Source organism: Pseudogymnoascus destructans (assembly GCF_001641265.1).
Source record: "Pseudogymnoascus destructans isolate 20631-21 unplaced genomic scaffold scaffold_21, whole genome shotgun sequence".
In the NCBI taxonomy this organism is placed as follows: domain Eukaryota; kingdom Fungi; phylum Ascomycota; class Leotiomycetes; order Thelebolales; family Thelebolaceae; genus Pseudogymnoascus; species Pseudogymnoascus destructans.
In genome coordinates, this window is record NW_020167540.1 from 52904 (window position 1) to 69681 (window position 16778).

At 51.8% G+C, this 16778-nt stretch overlaps 5 protein-coding genes across 5 annotated transcripts; 3 read left to right on the forward strand and 2 right to left on the reverse strand.

Moving 5' to 3' along the window:
• Nucleotides 1-5: 5 nt before the first annotated feature.
• RGR1 (mediator complex subunit) lies at nucleotides 6-3750 on the reverse strand (the record flags this gene model as incomplete). Its single annotated transcript, XM_024471500.1, has 2 exons — nucleotides 6-2978; nucleotides 3025-3750. 2 exons carry the CDS (start codon nucleotides 3748-3750, stop codon nucleotides 6-8), a joined length of 3699 nt encoding a protein of 1232 aa, XP_024321296.1.
• An 875-nt stretch (nucleotides 3751-4625) lies between these two features.
• ATG22 (Autophagy- protein 22) lies at nucleotides 4626-6692 on the forward strand (the record flags this gene model as incomplete). The annotated part of the gene is made up of 2 exons (XM_024471501.1): nucleotides 4626-4902; nucleotides 5062-6692. The coding sequence occupies 2 exons, from the start codon at nucleotides 4626-4628 to the stop codon at nucleotides 6690-6692; spliced, it is 1908 nt and encodes a 635-aa protein (XP_024321297.1).
• A 187-nt stretch (nucleotides 6693-6879) lies between these two features.
• On the reverse strand, nucleotides 6880-8287 carry VC83_07938 (uncharacterized protein; the record flags this gene model as incomplete). The annotated part of the gene is made up of 3 exons (XM_024471502.1): nucleotides 6880-7573; nucleotides 7663-7850; nucleotides 7898-8287. The coding sequence occupies 3 exons, from the start codon at nucleotides 8285-8287 to the stop codon at nucleotides 6880-6882; spliced, it is 1272 nt and encodes a 423-aa protein (XP_024321292.1).
• A 316-nt stretch (nucleotides 8288-8603) lies between these two features.
• On the forward strand, nucleotides 8604-12587 carry VC83_07939 (uncharacterized protein; the record flags this gene model as incomplete). Its single annotated transcript, XM_024471503.1, has 3 exons — nucleotides 8604-8877; nucleotides 8927-9800; nucleotides 9848-12587. 3 exons carry the CDS (start codon nucleotides 8604-8606, stop codon nucleotides 12585-12587), a joined length of 3888 nt encoding a protein of 1295 aa, XP_024321293.1.
• Nucleotides 12588-12635: 48 nt separating this feature from the next.
• Nucleotides 12636-14937, forward strand: VC83_07940 (uncharacterized protein; the record flags this gene model as incomplete). Its single annotated transcript, XM_024471504.1, has 2 exons — nucleotides 12636-12945; nucleotides 13003-14937. 2 exons carry the CDS (start codon nucleotides 12636-12638, stop codon nucleotides 14571-14573), a joined length of 1881 nt encoding a protein of 626 aa, XP_024321206.1. The 3' UTR covers nucleotides 14574-14937.
• Nucleotides 14938-16778: the final 1841 nt, after the last annotated feature.

Genomic DNA, 16778 nt, shown 5'->3' on the forward strand with positions numbered 1-16778 from the left:
TAATCCTAGTCTATTACAATCGCATCCTGCTTCCCCGAATTCCCGCCCCCACCGTTAGCGTTAGCGTTAGCGTTCGGTCTCTGCTGGCCCTGGCCCTGGCCCTGCCGCGCTTGAAATTGAGCTTGCCGGTGCATCTCCTTCTGCCTCGCGAGCTGCTGGGCTTGGTACTGTGCTCGATGCGGCGCTTCATTCAAGGCCGCCTGCGTCCTCTGTTGCTGGGTCGGCGGCCCCTGGGCCTTCTTCTGCACCTGCTTCTGTAGGACTGGGGATTTAGTCTGCGGCCGCTGAGCTTGGGCCTTGTTCGGCGCATTCACAGCTTGAACTTGCGCCTGTCCAGTTTGACCTCCTGGCCCATCAGTCGTCTCCGGAACAGCTCCCTCGCCCTTCACGCCCGTCACGCCGGGCGCAGCACTGGCGAATACAGTGCCATCTTTTGCCAAATCACGCATAGCTGAATCGACTCGTAAAACCATAGCCTCTGCGCCGCCAGTCTGAGCAATCGCAGCGCACTGCATGCCCATCCAGACCCCCTTCTCACTTCGAGTCCACACCTTCTCCTTCAATGCTAAATCCAGTGGGTCCACGGTTGTAGCGTTATGCTTCTGGTCGCGGCGCATACACCACCATGGCACGTTTCCGCGGCGGTGTAGTCGGATTTCGAAAATGATGCGTTTTGGAGGGGCCGGTGATTTGTTGTCACCATCGCTGGGAGGCGTTAGAATGTACCGAACGGCGTACCAATCAGCAGCGCGGCATAGTATCTGCAACTCGCTACTTGGGAGATCCTCCCATGAGTCTTCGGCAGCATCAAGCGCACGAAGGACTGGGAGGGTGAGGGGAAGGATGGTGGCGAGTCCATGGAGACCGAGTGGGGAGTTGAGGATCTTGGTGAGGTGGTCCAGGATGCGGATGTGTGGATTCCCGGCTTCAAGTTGGAGTTCAAGTTTGGAGGTTTGACTGGAGAAATCGATGATGGCTTGGTATCGTGGGGATTCTGTGTGAGGCTGGTTGGGACTTGGGCTTTGTACACAGCCGTAGCTGAATATGAGTCGGCTTAAGGAGACACTTTCACAGTGTAACGAGTATGGGTGCGCGTTGATGACTTGTACGAAGTCCACAAGCCGCTCGACACGTTGAAGGCGCTCTATAAGAGGGGCAATGCTGGGCTCTCCAACCCTGGCCTGAAGGCGGAAGGCGAAGGCACTTGTTGATGGATGGAATGCAATATCCTTGTCGACATGCTGCTTGACGAGAAGCCCTGCTGGGATGGCCGTTTCCATATGGCCTTCTGCAATCATAATTGCACCTTCTTCGGTATCTGATTGTCGAGGGCCAACTGGTCCGCTTGGGGCGGTTGGTGGATTCGACGGTGATTGGCTAGAGCCACCCGCAGGACTTGTAGCTGCTTCTTTTTGCTCCAACGTTTCTATTCCCTGAAACGAGACTTTGAGTACATCTTTCGCCCACGGCTTGCCTGTCCGGGGCGATCTGTTTTTTGAAGGTAATAAAGTCGACAGCATGACATATAGAGCTGGCTGGCCTTGCCGATAAGATAACGTGCTTTTGGAGGCATTCCGAAGCATAAATTTCGATCGGCGGCTATGCAAAGCTCGCATATTAGTGTAGTAAGATATCATGGAGGTTGAGAGCAAATGCAGGCTTGATAAGAATGCGTAGGTCGGAGCAGGCGACACGGATTTAAGTGGCAGCTGGATGTGACTCCTGACTGTTGGCCCATCGAGTACAATTGAATCTGCAGCTGGCCTGGGCCCTTCGGGAACATTGGTAACCTCTATTAACCACCAACGCTCCCCACTCATGCCTGAGCTTAGGGCCAAGTACCAGTTTGGATCCCACCCAGGCTTCTTGAACCATGACAGCTGCAGCGTGTCTCGCGGTAAGAAGGGTTTTAGCTCGTCTTGTGGCAGGCGAGGGTTCCTGACAGGCAACCAGCCTACGGTATAAGCCCGGTTGACGGTGTCTTCAGATACCAACACGCAGTGGAGGTTCTCAATATACTCGTGTCCATTCGAAGCTGGATCAACGGTCTGGTTGTTGAGCCTATATTCGGCTTGGCTTGTGAGTCTCGATGACGGACTGATGGCAAACTTCCCAGTAATATACTCAACGATGACGTTGATTTTATACTGAGAAGTAAGCTGCACGTGGAGCTCTGGCTCTTGTTCGGCCGTCGTTGGCTTCTTGAATGACAAAACGAGATCCCTGTTCTCGTATAGGGGTTTTGTTCGGAGGCTTTTGTACATGCTTTCCAGTATGTGCGAAACGTGCATGGTAATGATAGACCGTAATAACCCCTCCACCGATAAGGTGGTGAGCTCAAGAGGTATTTCGACATCCTTTACCTCTTTCGAGTCTCGAAACCAGCGAATGCCAATCTGGCTTGTCTCTTTTTCGTCGGGATAGGCCCCCTTCTTCTTTCCACTGATAATGCCAATGATGATCCAACTCTTTGGTCCGTCTTTGCCGCATCTGTCGACCCAGTACTGGATTGAAAGGGACCTCCGCAACGGCTCAACCATCAAAGCGTCAATCCATCTCGATCGGCCAATCTCATATGCTTGCCGCCTGAGTTCAGATATCTTATGAGTTAGAGTCAAATCGTGTAGAACTTTGTAGCATCCTGCCAGTCCATCCTTTTCTAGCACCGTGTTGACCTTCGCCTCTAAGGAGTAACGCATCTGATCGGTCAGGACCGACGGAGAAGGAGAAAACAAAAACCGGAAGTCAATGAACCAGAATTGCTTTTCGGGATCTTCATCGGCGATTGTAAGGTCGACTTCAAACTCCCCCTCTACTCTGAAAGTTACGCGGCCTGATTTGATTGTGTAATTTCTGAAGTGGTAGGGTATCTTGTCGTAGTCGTGTAAATTCAGTCGTATCGATAGTAATGTGTTTAGGTTCTGTAATGATTGAAGGATCTCCTTTGCTGTTAACGGCGGAGGTTCAATGTAGCCAAGCTGTACTATGTTAGCAATAATAAAGACTCTGAAGGCCACAACTTACGTCTGGCATCCATGACGCCTTTCCGGTGGACAGCACCTCCACAGCCGTCCTCAGATCAGGGTTGGGTAACCTCGCATGTACCAAGCTTCTCTTGACCTCGCTCAACTCATGTACCGCGATATCATAGTAGAGCTTCTGCTCGTCTAAATGAGCTTTGAGGTCAATAACCCGACTGACTTCTTCGCTGATCCTACTCCACTGCGTGATGACCAGCGCCTTTGTCCAATTCGAATGTACCCCTTCCGCAAACTTGAGCAGATTGACCTTCTTCTTTATGTTTTCGGCAGAGTTGTCGTCCGGGCCACTCACAAAGCTCACAGCATTCGAATTATCGGGCGACTGCTGGATGTTCATTCCAGCCAGCTCGAGCAACTTTCCGGACAGCTGGTTGTGTGTCACTTGCGCCAATCTCGTGAGAAGGTTTGGCAGCGACTCGAACCCTTCAGTAATGTGATTTATCTTCGGAGGAGTGCTTTTGGTCTGGATATTGGCATCCTTTAACACTGATCCTGCTGAGTGACCTGCCGATTGTGTCATTGGCGCACCGTTCGCTCCGTTCAGTTGTACTGATTGATTCGGTGGTTGCTGGTGGCCAGGCATGCCAGTCTTTTCCGCGGGTCGACTCGATGCTTGCAATGCGCCATTCGTACCGTTCGGGGCCCCATCTCTATCGTGGTTTGTGTGCGCCCCAGTTCCATAACCGTTCTCCATTATGACACCGGGCATGATCCCTTCCACTTGCCCCTCTGCCCCTCCAGCGCCGTCGCGCAGCTCCCCACCTCTCTCCTCTCCCGATCTGGGCTGTACTTGCGACTCTATCTTGGCTGCTTCAAAGGCGTCTGCATCGGTCGTGACGAGAGCGTCCGCTGAAGCTGTCGTGAGAGCGTGTTGTCACCGTTCTTCAGTTCGCATCTGCGTCCGACGTGACCTGTAAAGTGGTCTCTAACCACCGTGCGACTATGATTCAGAGAATCAGGTAAGTCGAAACTAAGCGTGCGATGTGTTGGTGATGATGCGACGCTGGAACTCTGTTCCCAGCGCCCTTGGACCAGCGATTTCGACCCTGGATTGGCTCAGTCCTTGCGGTGAGTGCCGCCTTGAGATTGGAGTCGCTTTTCAAAGGAGATGATGTAGAGTAAGTGACAGGGTTCGCAGAGGTGGATATGTGTGCTATTGAGCGTCGTGGTTTGTGTTGTTACATGATATTACTCAGGCTCAGTTCTTTGAGGCACGGACGTCAGGAGAAGACGGACGGACCGCGAGCCTCCTCCGAACGCGATTGACGTCACGTGGTTGGTGGTAGGACCATGTGGTAGCGCCGCTGATCATTGCCGACCATTATCTCTCAGGGTACTTTTGTATGTGGATCACTAACTGAGTTTCCGAGTCTAACTCCACAACGACTGGCAACAATGACCATGGGTTTGAAGCTTCATGTTCATGTCAATATATGTAACCATATCTTATGAGCGAAAACTATTGATATGAGAGCTTTGGAATAGAAGAGTTCTACCATATACGAATTGCTTTCCCTCCGTTATCTACCTGTGGCTGACAGCTGAAGCTTATGGCTAGCTGCCTGTGGCCGCCTACCTCTCGATATGCCCAACGAACGTCGTACGCGCCGACCACTTCCCGAACGACTACAGTCGACAACAAGCATAAAGTATTCATTGCGTTCGCACTCTTCTTCTTTTGAAGCAGATGACGAGCGATCGAGCTCCGACGTTGAAAGAACCATGGGTTCAGATCTCGGAGGTCATCGACGCGCGGGGTCACAGTATGCTGGGGAAGATACGAGGCTGACCAGCAAACGCGAGTTGGCAGGATGGTACGCCTACGGGTTTGCAGCTGAGGTCTTTGTTATTTGCGGCATGGGTGAGTAAATGTATTTAATCAAGGGGGTTATACTGCATCGTGCAATGCGCTGGGCATACATGCGGGGCATACAGTGTCTCCCCGCCTCTTCTCTCTTCGTCGAATTCCTTTCCTCACCGCTTCGCTCACAAGAACCCGATTGCTAACGTCGATCTTTAGGGTCTTTCATTCCCATCACACTCGAGCAACTGGCAAGAGAAAATGGCGTCCTGCTGTCCGATAGAACGACTCCTTGCGTCGCCACTTCCACCCACCCCAACTCGACTGGGAATGCGGCCTCGTTACTTTCCCGTGGGAACCATGTTCCCGAACCAGACCAATGCGTCGTATACTTTCTTGGAATGGAAATCAACACTGCTAGCTTCGCGATGTATTCGTTTTCTCTGTCGGTCCTGTTTCAGTTCCTCGTCGTTATCTCCATATCATGCGCAGCGGACCACGGCAATTATCGGAAGAGGCTGCTCTTGATATTTGCATGGACGGGGTCTATTGCTACGATGCTCTTCCTACCGGTTGTCCCTTCGGTATACCTGATAGGTGCTCTACTCGGCATCATCGCAAACACATGTTTGGGCGCATCCTTTGTCCTGCTGAACTCCTTTCTACCATTACTGGTCAGACACCACCCTGAAGTACAAGATGAGGATTTAGACTCCGACGAGCAATATACAGAGGATGAAGAATCAATTGCTGAAGACGAACCTCCGCTCGGTCTTACAAATTCGACAAGCGCCCTCCTAAACCCAACCCCTCTGGCCGTGCCAGCTACATCAACTGCTCTCAAGCTCTCAACTCAGATATCCAGTCTAGGTATTGGGATCAGCTATTCTGCTGCCCTTTTTGTCCAAATATTATCAGTCTTGATCCTTTTCGGACTGGGGTCATCCACATTCTCTCTCCGACTCGTCCTCTTCCTGATTGGTCTTTGGTGGTCCGTATTCACAATACCAGCCGCCCTCTGGCTCCGGCCTCGCCCAGGACCACCTCTACCTACGAATATGGCAACCTCCGGAGTAACATATATCAAACACTCATGGGCGTTACTATATAGGACTATCCGCCTTACTCCCGCTCTACCAGATATCCTTCTCTTCCTCGCATCATGGTTCCTCCTATCAGACGCCATCGCCACCGTGTCTGGAGTCTCAATTCTCTTCGCCAAAACCTCGCTCGGCATGCCCCCTCTCGCGTTGGCAGGGATCTCCGTGCTCGTCACCATTTCGGGTCTTATAGGAGCATTCACATGGCCGCACATCTCCCGCTACCTTAAACTGACTCCATTGCATACGATTCTCGCCTGCATATTCCTATTTTCTCTCATCCCGCTGTACGGTCTTCTCGACTATATCCCAATCTTCTCCACACTCACAAGGCCATGGGAAATGTACCCTCTCGGGCTCCTCTATGGCTTTGTCCTCGGCGGACTGTCGTCATACTGCCGAAGTCTCTATGGCGAACTGATCCCTCCTGGATACGAAGCTGCGTTTTACGCTCTGTATGCGATCACGGACAAGGGAAGCAGCGTGTTTGGACCCGCAATTGTTGGAATGATCGTCGATCGAACGGGCGGTATTAGACCGTCGTTTTGGTTTCTGCTCTGTTTAATCGTCGCTCCAGGGTTTATATTCGTGTGGATTGACGTGGATAGAGGAAGGAAAGACGGGCAAAAGATAGGCGTGTTGATTAAAGCGGCTGATGGCATAGGAGGCACGGAGGATGACGACGCTGAAGAGGCCCTCCATCTGGCCAATGACAGCGAGGAAGAGTTTGAGAGTCACTCTGGGAGGTGAGGATGTTGGTGATTTGGTGATAAATATTGTTTGTTGGTTTATCTGTTGGCGCATTTGGCGTGTTCATGTTTGGATATTTTCGTTTCATCCATATCTTCTGCCGAGCAATCGTCCCAGGCACTTTGTCAAATATTATACCCAGCTATAAGTTACCTCAATTTATGTTCAAGAGTTTGGTTGGCTGTTACTAAGTTCTGGTGCCCAAGAAGCTCTGCAGATCCTCCTGCAACGGCAAGACAACTTGATCTAGCACAGCTTGACGGTAGACATCCTCACTCTTGCCAGATTCTTCGTCGAAGTAGCTTTTAATACAGTGCCAGATTGCCCCGTGGAATCCGCTGGATAAATCGTCCTGAACGGCTACGAGCCATTTCCTGACCTCTGAGAGTTTCATGAGCCTCTCAACGGATTCTTCAGGGGGGTCTAGGCTGGCGGTGCTTTTGCCCTTTATACGTGATAGGTGCTGCTCAAAAGACTGTCCGGTGGATAATTCAAGCAAGAGGATTCCAAGGCTCAAGAGACTGTAATTCCGCGAGTTCCGAATAGGTCGGGTTTTGTTGTCCGCTGTGCGTTTTTCGATGGAGTGCAAGATGTAGGGCTTGCTGAGGTCGACGGAACTGTCTTCAGGTGCATCGGGGGCTCGGTCAAAGACGATATCTTCTTTCCCCCATGACTCTTGGATCCACTGTGTGGCCTCTAGCTGTACAAATGACGAAGCCAGTATCAGTGCTAGAGACATGCGGTCTTTTCGAGACAAAGTATGTCCATAGTGGTCTGGGTCAGGCATCAGAAGCTTGTTCAGGCTGGTTGCTTCATTGTCAGGAACATCCTCGGCTGGCTTTTCTTCACTTTGTTTGCCCGGTAGTGGGATTGAGAGTGCCCTGCGGAGTGTCCCGCCATGGTCAAGACAGAGCCCAAGACAAATCTTTCTCGTTTTACATCTCCGTATATAGACGTTGGCTTAGCGAACCGATACGTCTCGAGCCGTTCCGTCTTGTCGGCGAATCGCTCTAGCTTCCGATTCTCGCTATCCAATTCGTCAAGCAACCTCGTAAATTTCTTGAGCTTCATGCCAAACTTTACACGCCGCCCAAATTCAAAATGATTGTCTTTTCGCGGTGCCTTTATCAGCAGCGATTGAAGGTCCGCACGCGTCGTCTTGAATCTGTGTTAGCCACATCGTACAGGAGAAAGGCTCCACTCACCCTGTCGCTTTGGTCGATTTTGAGGTCTTTCGCAATAGTTTTCATGATTTCCTCTATATGTTTGATCGTATCAAGGTATGCCTGGTACGATTCATCTAGTCTTTCCTCGAGCCTCTTCTGCATAACGCTGTCTTTCCAGCGGACACCGCCTGGGTCAGATATCATCTCCTCGACATCCTCACTGTCAGCGATGGACAAGAGCAGGCCCTTCATCGTGAGGTTGTAATTGATATGCTGATCCCGGAGCTTCCGGATCTGATTCGGCAGTTCGGAGTCGAACTCCAAAAATGCCCGTATTGGGTCCAGTCCATTCTCGTAGTTCTCGAGAGCGGAGATGAAGAGGGGTAGAACAGCAAGAACTATGCCGGCGACCTCGATACCAGTCATCATGCTGCTACGGCTGCTGGGCGCCGCCGCGAACCTCTAATGGCTTACAAGAACAGCGACGGCACACAAAAGTCAGCAAAACACATGCTGTCGTTAACTACTGAGTGTTGAAGTGTGGGGTTTTTCAGGCGTGGTCACAATCCAAAATGAGGCTGCGGCTGAACTAAGCGTCCATGCACCAGCAGGGTTGTTGATCCTCCAACTGCCAAAATATTTCACCGTCGCTCGCGGCTGAAAACCGACTACTGTTGCCATAGCTGTTCTCTGTTTATGGAGCTCTCTCGTAGTGGAGGTCGGCCTTGAACGACGAAGAGAAATCATGTCGGCTTCGGGAGCGCATGTCGCAACCTCGTCATGCTTGGAGGCATTTGGAGCTCTTCGGAGTCACCTCCAGTCAGCGAAACCAGAGCTTGCAGCTCAAGTTCCTGATGCTGATGTCGAAGACGAGTTTGGTAGATTTCGATTATGGGCCGCTAATATTGGTGCCCTTTCGAGAGGGCACAGCTCGCTTGATTACAGGCTTCGTGATGCGCCTGTGGTCCTGGAAGGGGCTCTTAAGCTCCTAAATGAATTACAGCAAGAGCTTCATCAAAGTGGGTGCTCTCTTCCTAACTTATGCTACTTTTCCTAATTTGAAAATAGTGTGCCTCGTCTTATCTTGCGCAAGACTTCCATATGAAGCGCAAATATCCTTACGTGCGGCGGGCCATGTGGACGACTCGGACACGTCCTCATTGTCTAGCGATAGCGAGTCGAGCTCCGACAGCTCCTCAGACAGTGACGACGAGAAATTAGCTCCTAGCGAGCTGCGCCGACGAGTGTCTGCGTTATCTAATATTAATGACAACTTTTATCGCCTGTCTCGTTCAATACGAGCGCCGGCATCTCACTCTAGGTTATTGAAAGCACTGTCTTATAAGTTGATCGACAAAGAGAGTGGGGTTGACGTTGTGCAACAATTTGCTCCGGTGGACTTGGCCTTTACGAAAGATCTCTTTTCACAACTACGTCGAAATGCGCAGGATCAGTATGCGAACTGTCCAACGCTCGACGATGGTGATCTGGCTATGATTAAGAGGCTTGCCCAAGGTATAACCTGTAGAAGGCAACAATTTCTTTACTGGAAGCATCATAGGAAAAAGCTTGGTTTCTATGCCGAGAAGGAGATTTTGAAAATCCCTAAGCCCGCACCTACTGTACATTTGAAGGGAGACGAAATGAGGGAATCTGTTGCTGGCCCGCGTGCGTCGTTGCCAGTTATTGGCAAAGCTCAAACGGAATCTTATAGGCCTAAAACCACACTCACCGAAACGACTGCAACTCTCTTCATTGCTCCGACCAATGTGCCTGATGGTAACCAGTCGGTTACCTCATATGCTACAACTGCCCGTGGTCTGGATGGCAGCAGGATCGAATTTCCTAAGTTGCCAAAGGACATCAAGAAAGGCAAAGATTTCGAATGCCCCTATTGCTTAATGATATGTCCTCCGCATTATCAGATGCCACGTGCTTGGAGGTATGCATGGCCAATATAGTTTCTAGAGATGCACTGACAGAATTTAGGGCACACTTGCTACGAGATCTAAGGCCCTATATGTGTACTCACAAACATTGCCAACAGCCGGATGAGCTCTTTGCAACCAAACAAGAGTGGCTGAACCATGAACACACTCACCAAAAAGCCTGGCAATGTCCGGAGCATGCCTCGACGCACTTCTTAAGGCAAGATGATTTAAAGCGGCATCTATTGGCCGAAAACCACGAGTCTCTACAGCGAATGGGCCTAGAAGATTTGCTCGCCATCTGCGAGACCGCTCGACCTGACTCGAGGACAGTATGCCCAATCTGTTTCGTGGATGCTGGCTCGTCATATGGCCTGGAAAACCACTTGGCGAATCATCTAGAGCGGTTTGCGGCATTTGCATTGCCTAGAGACGTCGAAGGCGATGCAGATGAGGAATCTCCCGAGAACTCCAATATGTCTGACCACGCATTTGCTAGGTCTGACCAGTCAGAAGTTTCGGACATATCTTACGCATTCGCTGGTGAGGACAAGAAAGCTGAAATTGAAACACTTGCGAGGATGACACGGGGAATTTCCTCGACAAATTTCGGTGGCGAATATTTTCCCGCTGTCAACAAATTACACTATCAGATAATAAGCATTGTGAACTTACCGACTGAGATATTAGATAAGCTCAATATCGATCTCCAGTTTAAAGCAGTCTTCAAAACTATTCCAAGGCTTTTGATAGAATTAAAAGAAGTTGTGGCTTTAGTCGACTCAGACGACTTCCGAGAGTGTACATCGGAGCTTATATTCCAAATGGAAAGATTAGACAGTATTCTTCAGGAATATGCAGTTGACTTCGCATTGGATTCTTCCCATCCTAGGCTCGGTATAGACACTGTTTTTTCCAACCAAAGCCTAGAGGATGGACGCGAACGAAACCAAGCAGATGGAGAACTCTCTCCCTCACGAGATAGCAGTCCAGACAGTGTGGTCAACGGGACAGGCCCTAGGCTCTCGACGATGAACCTTGACAGATCCCGAACATCCGATTCAGCTGAAGATGCCGCTTCTCCGATACGAGATAGCAGCCCAGACAGTATAGTTAACAGAACAAATTCTCTTCTTTCGACGATGGATCTCAACAAATTCCAAACATCTAACCCGGCCGCGGATGACCTTTCGCCGACACGAGATAGCAGCCTAGATAGTGCCGTTAACAGAACAAGCCTTGGGCTCTCGACGATGGACCTAAGCGGAGCACAGAGCGTGATGACTGAAGAGGAAGAAGAGTTCCTTATTCATCTGCGTGACGAGCGGGAACCCAAACCTGACTGGAAGACCACCATGGCTGAGTTCAACGAGCATACGGGAAAGAACTATAGAATACCCGCGCTGCAGATGCGCTATTCGAGGCTAAATAAAAAACTACGCGTTGGTACCGTTAATAGAACAGTCTTAGATAACGTCATTGTCAACGCCTCTACCCGGGTCGACGGCATGCCGCTCGGGAAGACGGAGTCCGAGTCGTTCTATAGGAAGCAGCTCACCACATATGCAGCATTCGCCATTGTCGCAAATCAGGATAAGATTGAGTCTAAAAAGGAAGAGCGCTGGGTCAAAGCCCAGATTAACCAGGAATCCTACCCAACTGAGCATATCATTAATATGATCCGGAACCTCGACGCCGGGCCCATATCCATGGCTGAGAGGAAGGCCCATCTCATCCCAAGCCAGAGCGCGCATATCACTAATATTCTAAACAACATGATTAGGAATGAGCGCGAGGGTCAGTTCTTCGAATGGGTCCTGGCCCAGCTAGATTGTGAGGAGTCAATGAACCCAAAGACGGGCCAGAAGGAGATTATGTTTATAACTATCTATCTTAAGCGCGCGCCGCTCCCAGGCATCGACGTTTTCCACTTGTACCGCGAGCGCCAGGAGCGAGCACGCATGCAAGCTATACATGGACAGCAGGAACAGAACTTCCACCAGCAGGCCCAGGCGATACAACAGCAACAACAGGACAGACTTAAGGGCCAAGCTGCCAGAACAGAGGCAAAATCCAAGGCTTCTAACAACGGAGAGGGTGATGAGCCAACGGAGGAACCGGCCAGCAAAAATATGCCGAGGAATAGTCCTCCATTTCTAATCGCTACTCTAACTTCGCTGTTAACTAGAGCCCAGCCGATCCAGCAACGATTGCAGGATATAGCTACCGAAGGCAAGGTCACGTCAAACGCACTAGTTATACTAAAGCGGATATTCCCAGGCATATGTGTAGCTATTACGAGCCTCATCACTATGTTACGAGAGGGCATCCCGGATTCCTCTATAGTTCTATTTATAGAGGAAATCGATACGAAATGCCAGCGGCTATTCGAAGATTCTTTGACTTTCTTAGACAAATATAAGAAAAGTATTCGACTAGGCTTGATTAGTCAAAAAACATTAGGCTGGGGTAGCAAAAAACAGTACCGAGAAGATAAATTGCGGCTAGTAACTTCCGCCCAGAGCGTTGAAGAGGAAATAAATTATACACTTGAGCTCCATGCGAGAGGCCGCTTACGCAAACACAGGCACGACCAAGACGAACTGATCTCCCCTCTATCTACAGAACCTCGCACGCTCACTGCCGACAACGCGGAAGCCAGCGGCGGATTATCTAGAGGGGACGAGCATGAACAGAGACCAGAATCGCCTAAGAACTCTCAGAATACCGACAATATGCAGGTCCTAGGCCTAGAAGATGGTCCAAAGTGGGACATGAAACATCGGAGCTGTCTAAATTAATTGCTAGCCAATGTGACCTCGCCGATCCTACACGCTACACACCGATTAATGGCCCCATCAAGGGTATTCTCAAGCCTGGCCGCAACAAGTTCCCTGAGGACCCAAGCCCCACCCGTGAGGGCGTCGCGCCGCTTGGAGACGCGCTTAATGATGGGATATATCTTCGTCCATCGCGTGCCGAAGGAGCCCCCCCCGCCAGATGCACGCTGGACAAAGATAAACCGCCTCCTTGTGAACCCACAGGCGCTAGACGATGGTGGGGAGAGATACGAGGCTAGGGATGACTTCGTGGTTGTGCTGAGAGTATTAAGTAAAGAGGAGATACTGACATATGCTGATGCAACAGTGAAGATTCGCGGTGAGTTCCTTGTCCCTTGTTTAGCAACCTTTATAGAAATTCACTGACACTACTAAGCTGCACGAGGAGTTGAAGACGAGGCGCGCGACGAGCGGAAAATCAAACGCATACCGCCACCATCGCCAGCACCCGAGGAGGATGCGTCCGATGGAGATGATGAGGGAAACAACTCGGAGCGCTCCCACAAACGCAAGTTAGCGAGTCTGCGACCGACTCAACAGGAGAGCCATGACCTTCAAAAGGAGGAAATTCCCCGCGACTCACGCTGGACGAAGATAGATCGCAAGATTGTTAGCCCTGAGAGGCTAACCCAGGCAGGAGAGTCTTTTGAGGAAAGGGATGACTTCTCGCCTAGGGTCGGGTCGGCGAAAAGTGCCCAGCTCTTGATGGGGCCGCTAGAGAAGCGGATGACGGGCGTGCTTATGATGAAGGAGCGGTTGCCGGGGTATGATGATCCGGCGGTGCGGAGGAGCTTTACGGAGGCGTATACGGCGTTCACGGAGGTGACGTTTAGGAGCCGCATGGTGCAGGAGAGGTACGTGGAGGACTTGGTGTTGGTATTTTACGCGAATGCGCTCAAGTCACTACAGAGGGGGACGCCGCCAGGGGATGACTCGTGGAAGAATCTGATATATCGACATGTGGCGCTGTTTCTGAGGCTGCTGAGTAGTACCATGAAGGATCATGGGTATGGTAAGGATCGGCCAGACCTGATGAGTCGGCTAGCAACGGCAGAGAAGAAGCTCCTGAGGGACGACCAGGACGATAAGTCCAATAAGTCCTGGTCGTCCGTCAGGAGCTTCTTGTACGAAGACGAGGTTGAAGCTGGAAGCGCGACTGCCCTCTTAGTTTCACGAGCAGATAGAATGGAAGAGGGCGGCGACGTGCGTGAGGGGCGCGAGGACAGAGGCACGCCGATGCTGGAGCAGCCGCCTATACCGCCTGGACATGAAACAGATTTGGAGAAGACGATCGCTGTCATCGCACGTATGAAAAGTGTAACCAAAAGAATACAACAAAAATGGGACACTCTCCACCCTCTCATTGACCCGCCTGAAGCATTCCTCGAGGAAGGTAAACGTTTGGAATCAGTTCTAGGCTTCCTTAAGGCAACTAAACCCAAGGAATATGAACTAGACGACGCTACCATAAAAGACTTGAGGCAACTACTTATATCATGCTTAGAAATCGCCCGGAAGGTCGACAAAATCTTCAAAGAGGAGGAACCTACCAGAGATGAAGACGGGAAGCTTACCCGACCCAGAAAGATAGTAGGACCACCATTTAAAAGTAGACTACTGGCAGAAGAGTTCATACAGGGGGTTATAAGGGATGTTCGATTTATAGCAACTAATATGCAGGTTGGACTTGTAACCAAAGAGCAACCAACGCCAACCCTTCCCACCAATCCGCGAAAATCGACAAAAAAACGGCCTTACCCCCCTCCCCCCCCCCGTCACTCATCGACAACCCCCTGTACTTCACCGCGCCCCTCCTTCCATCTATGCCCCGCGCTACACTTCCTCCTCCGCAACTATCGCTACAATCACATTCCCATGCACCTTCGCCTTTGCCGGTTGCTCCTCAGTGTTCACTTTAAAAGACTATTGGAAGCGCCATGTCGCTAACAATCACATGAGCTTCGTCTACTGGAAATGCCCTCTCAAACCGTGCCCTAGGCCCCTATTTGACACAGACGACCTCCTCGAGGGACATCTGAAGTGGGTGCACGAGGCCCCAGATGACCAGGTAGCGGCGCTGGTAAAGAGGGGGGAACAGCCGGGGAGGAGCCTTATTAAGGAGATACGCTGTCCGGCGCCGGGGTGTATCGAGGAGTGGATTGGATGGGTAACGTGGCGTGGGATGAGAGGATGGAACATGTGGCGAAGCATTGGGATGCGGTAGCTAAGGGAGAGGAGGAGGGAGGCTGGACCGAGGAGGGAGGCTGGACCGAGGAGGGAGGCGGACTGTTGGAGTGGGCGATTAGGGAGGGGGCTGTTAGGAAGGTGGGGGGCCGGCTATTATGGCAAGAGGGGATGGCCTTTAAGCCGCGAGATAACTCAATCGATGAGGAAAAGCCCACCTATGACGATGCGTCAGGTCCCTGGGCCTCGTTGATCACACCCTCGGACTGGAACAATGTCGTCCTGGACCCGTCTACCCTTCCCGAAGACATGGGTCATACCTTTCACGACGACGTCGTCCTAGAGCCATTTACCTTTCCCGAAAGGATGGGTCACACCTCTCACGACGGCGAGAGGAAGACCGTCGACGACAACGGATTCGGGGTGCATCATCCAACCACGGATCCCACCACTCACCAGACGACAAACCGTGGCGAGCCGTCGGTTAGATTCGCGCTTGAGCACCAAGCAGAATCCCGCCGCCCGTCATCAGTGAAGTCCATGACCTTAGATTACGTATCAGATGACGGCCCCTCAGACATCGAGATAGGACTATCCGCGCTGGGGCCACGGCGTCCAGAATCTCCCCAGCTTTCAACGATCACACGCTCAAGCCTGGACTACGACGCCGACGGTTCTGCAGGTCTAGACCCGCGGACCCTTCGTTTTCTCGATGCACCGGACTCCTCACTTCAAGAGACTAGGAACCGCGACGAAGGAGGGAAGCCCATCGACGACGGCGGCATTAACACGCTTCCTCAAACCACGAATCCCACCACCCGTCGGGCAATTACCCGTGCCATAGCAAAGCTGGAAGCCATACGCGCTAATAAGCAACTGGAGAGCCAGACCTGCCATCATGATGACACTACAATGCACCGCGTCGCTCCCGTACCCAGCTCACCTCCTGCACCATCCGGACTACCACTTGTCATGCCCTCAGACTTGGACCTTGACCTTGAATTTCTAGATCTGCCTACCCCGGGGTCTGGCCTGTCTTCCACGGCATCGGACCGAGGCGGCGAGGACGACGGTTCTGCAGGTCGGTGGATAGACCCGCGGACCCTTCGTTTTCTCGATGCACCGGACTCCTCACCTCAAGAGACCAAGCACCGCGACGAAGTAGAGAAGCCCACCGACCGCGTAAACCACAACGGCCGGATATCGGATACCAGCGAACCTCGGTCGGGAGACTCCAGCGAAACAAAGGGGTTAGTCAGACGCATGTCTGAGCGCCTCAGCTCCCGCAGCTCTCGCGACAAAACGCCCCCCGCGACCCAGCAGACCACGCCGCATTCCGACGAGAAGAAGCCCATCTCCGACGGCAACATCGATACCCCTCCCCAAACCACGAATCCCACCACCCGTCCGACGCTTCCCCGTCCCGAACCAAGGCTAGCAGACAGACTGGCAGCCGCACGACGCGCCGCCGCTAAGAGACTGGAGAGCTAGACCGACCATCGTGAGCACAGCACAGTGCACTGGGGCGCTCCTGGACTCAGCTCTTCTGATGTGCCATCCCGACTATCACCTGTCACGCCCTCGGACCCGGACCCGGATCCGGACTACGACGACGAGGAGCGCGTTATCGCCTCTGTGGCTGGGACGATGGATGCGGAGGATGACGAGCCAATGGACGATACGCAGTTTTCGAGGCTCAAGAGGGTCTTTAGTATGCGGGATTGGACGACTGAGAAGGGGAGGGGGAAGGGGAAGGATAGTGGGGGTGATAGGGGTGGGAGTGGGAGTGGGCGTAGGCGGAGCGCTTTGGGGTTTAATTAGGGATAGGGGGTCGGCGTGGGAACGATGGGGTATTTCCTTGGTGATGGAAGGTGTAATGAGATATGCAAAATACGAAAATATGCTGTCATTTACAGTTAAGAGTCGGAGAAGAGACCCTTTCCCGGTGTAACTACAGTCCGCGAGTCA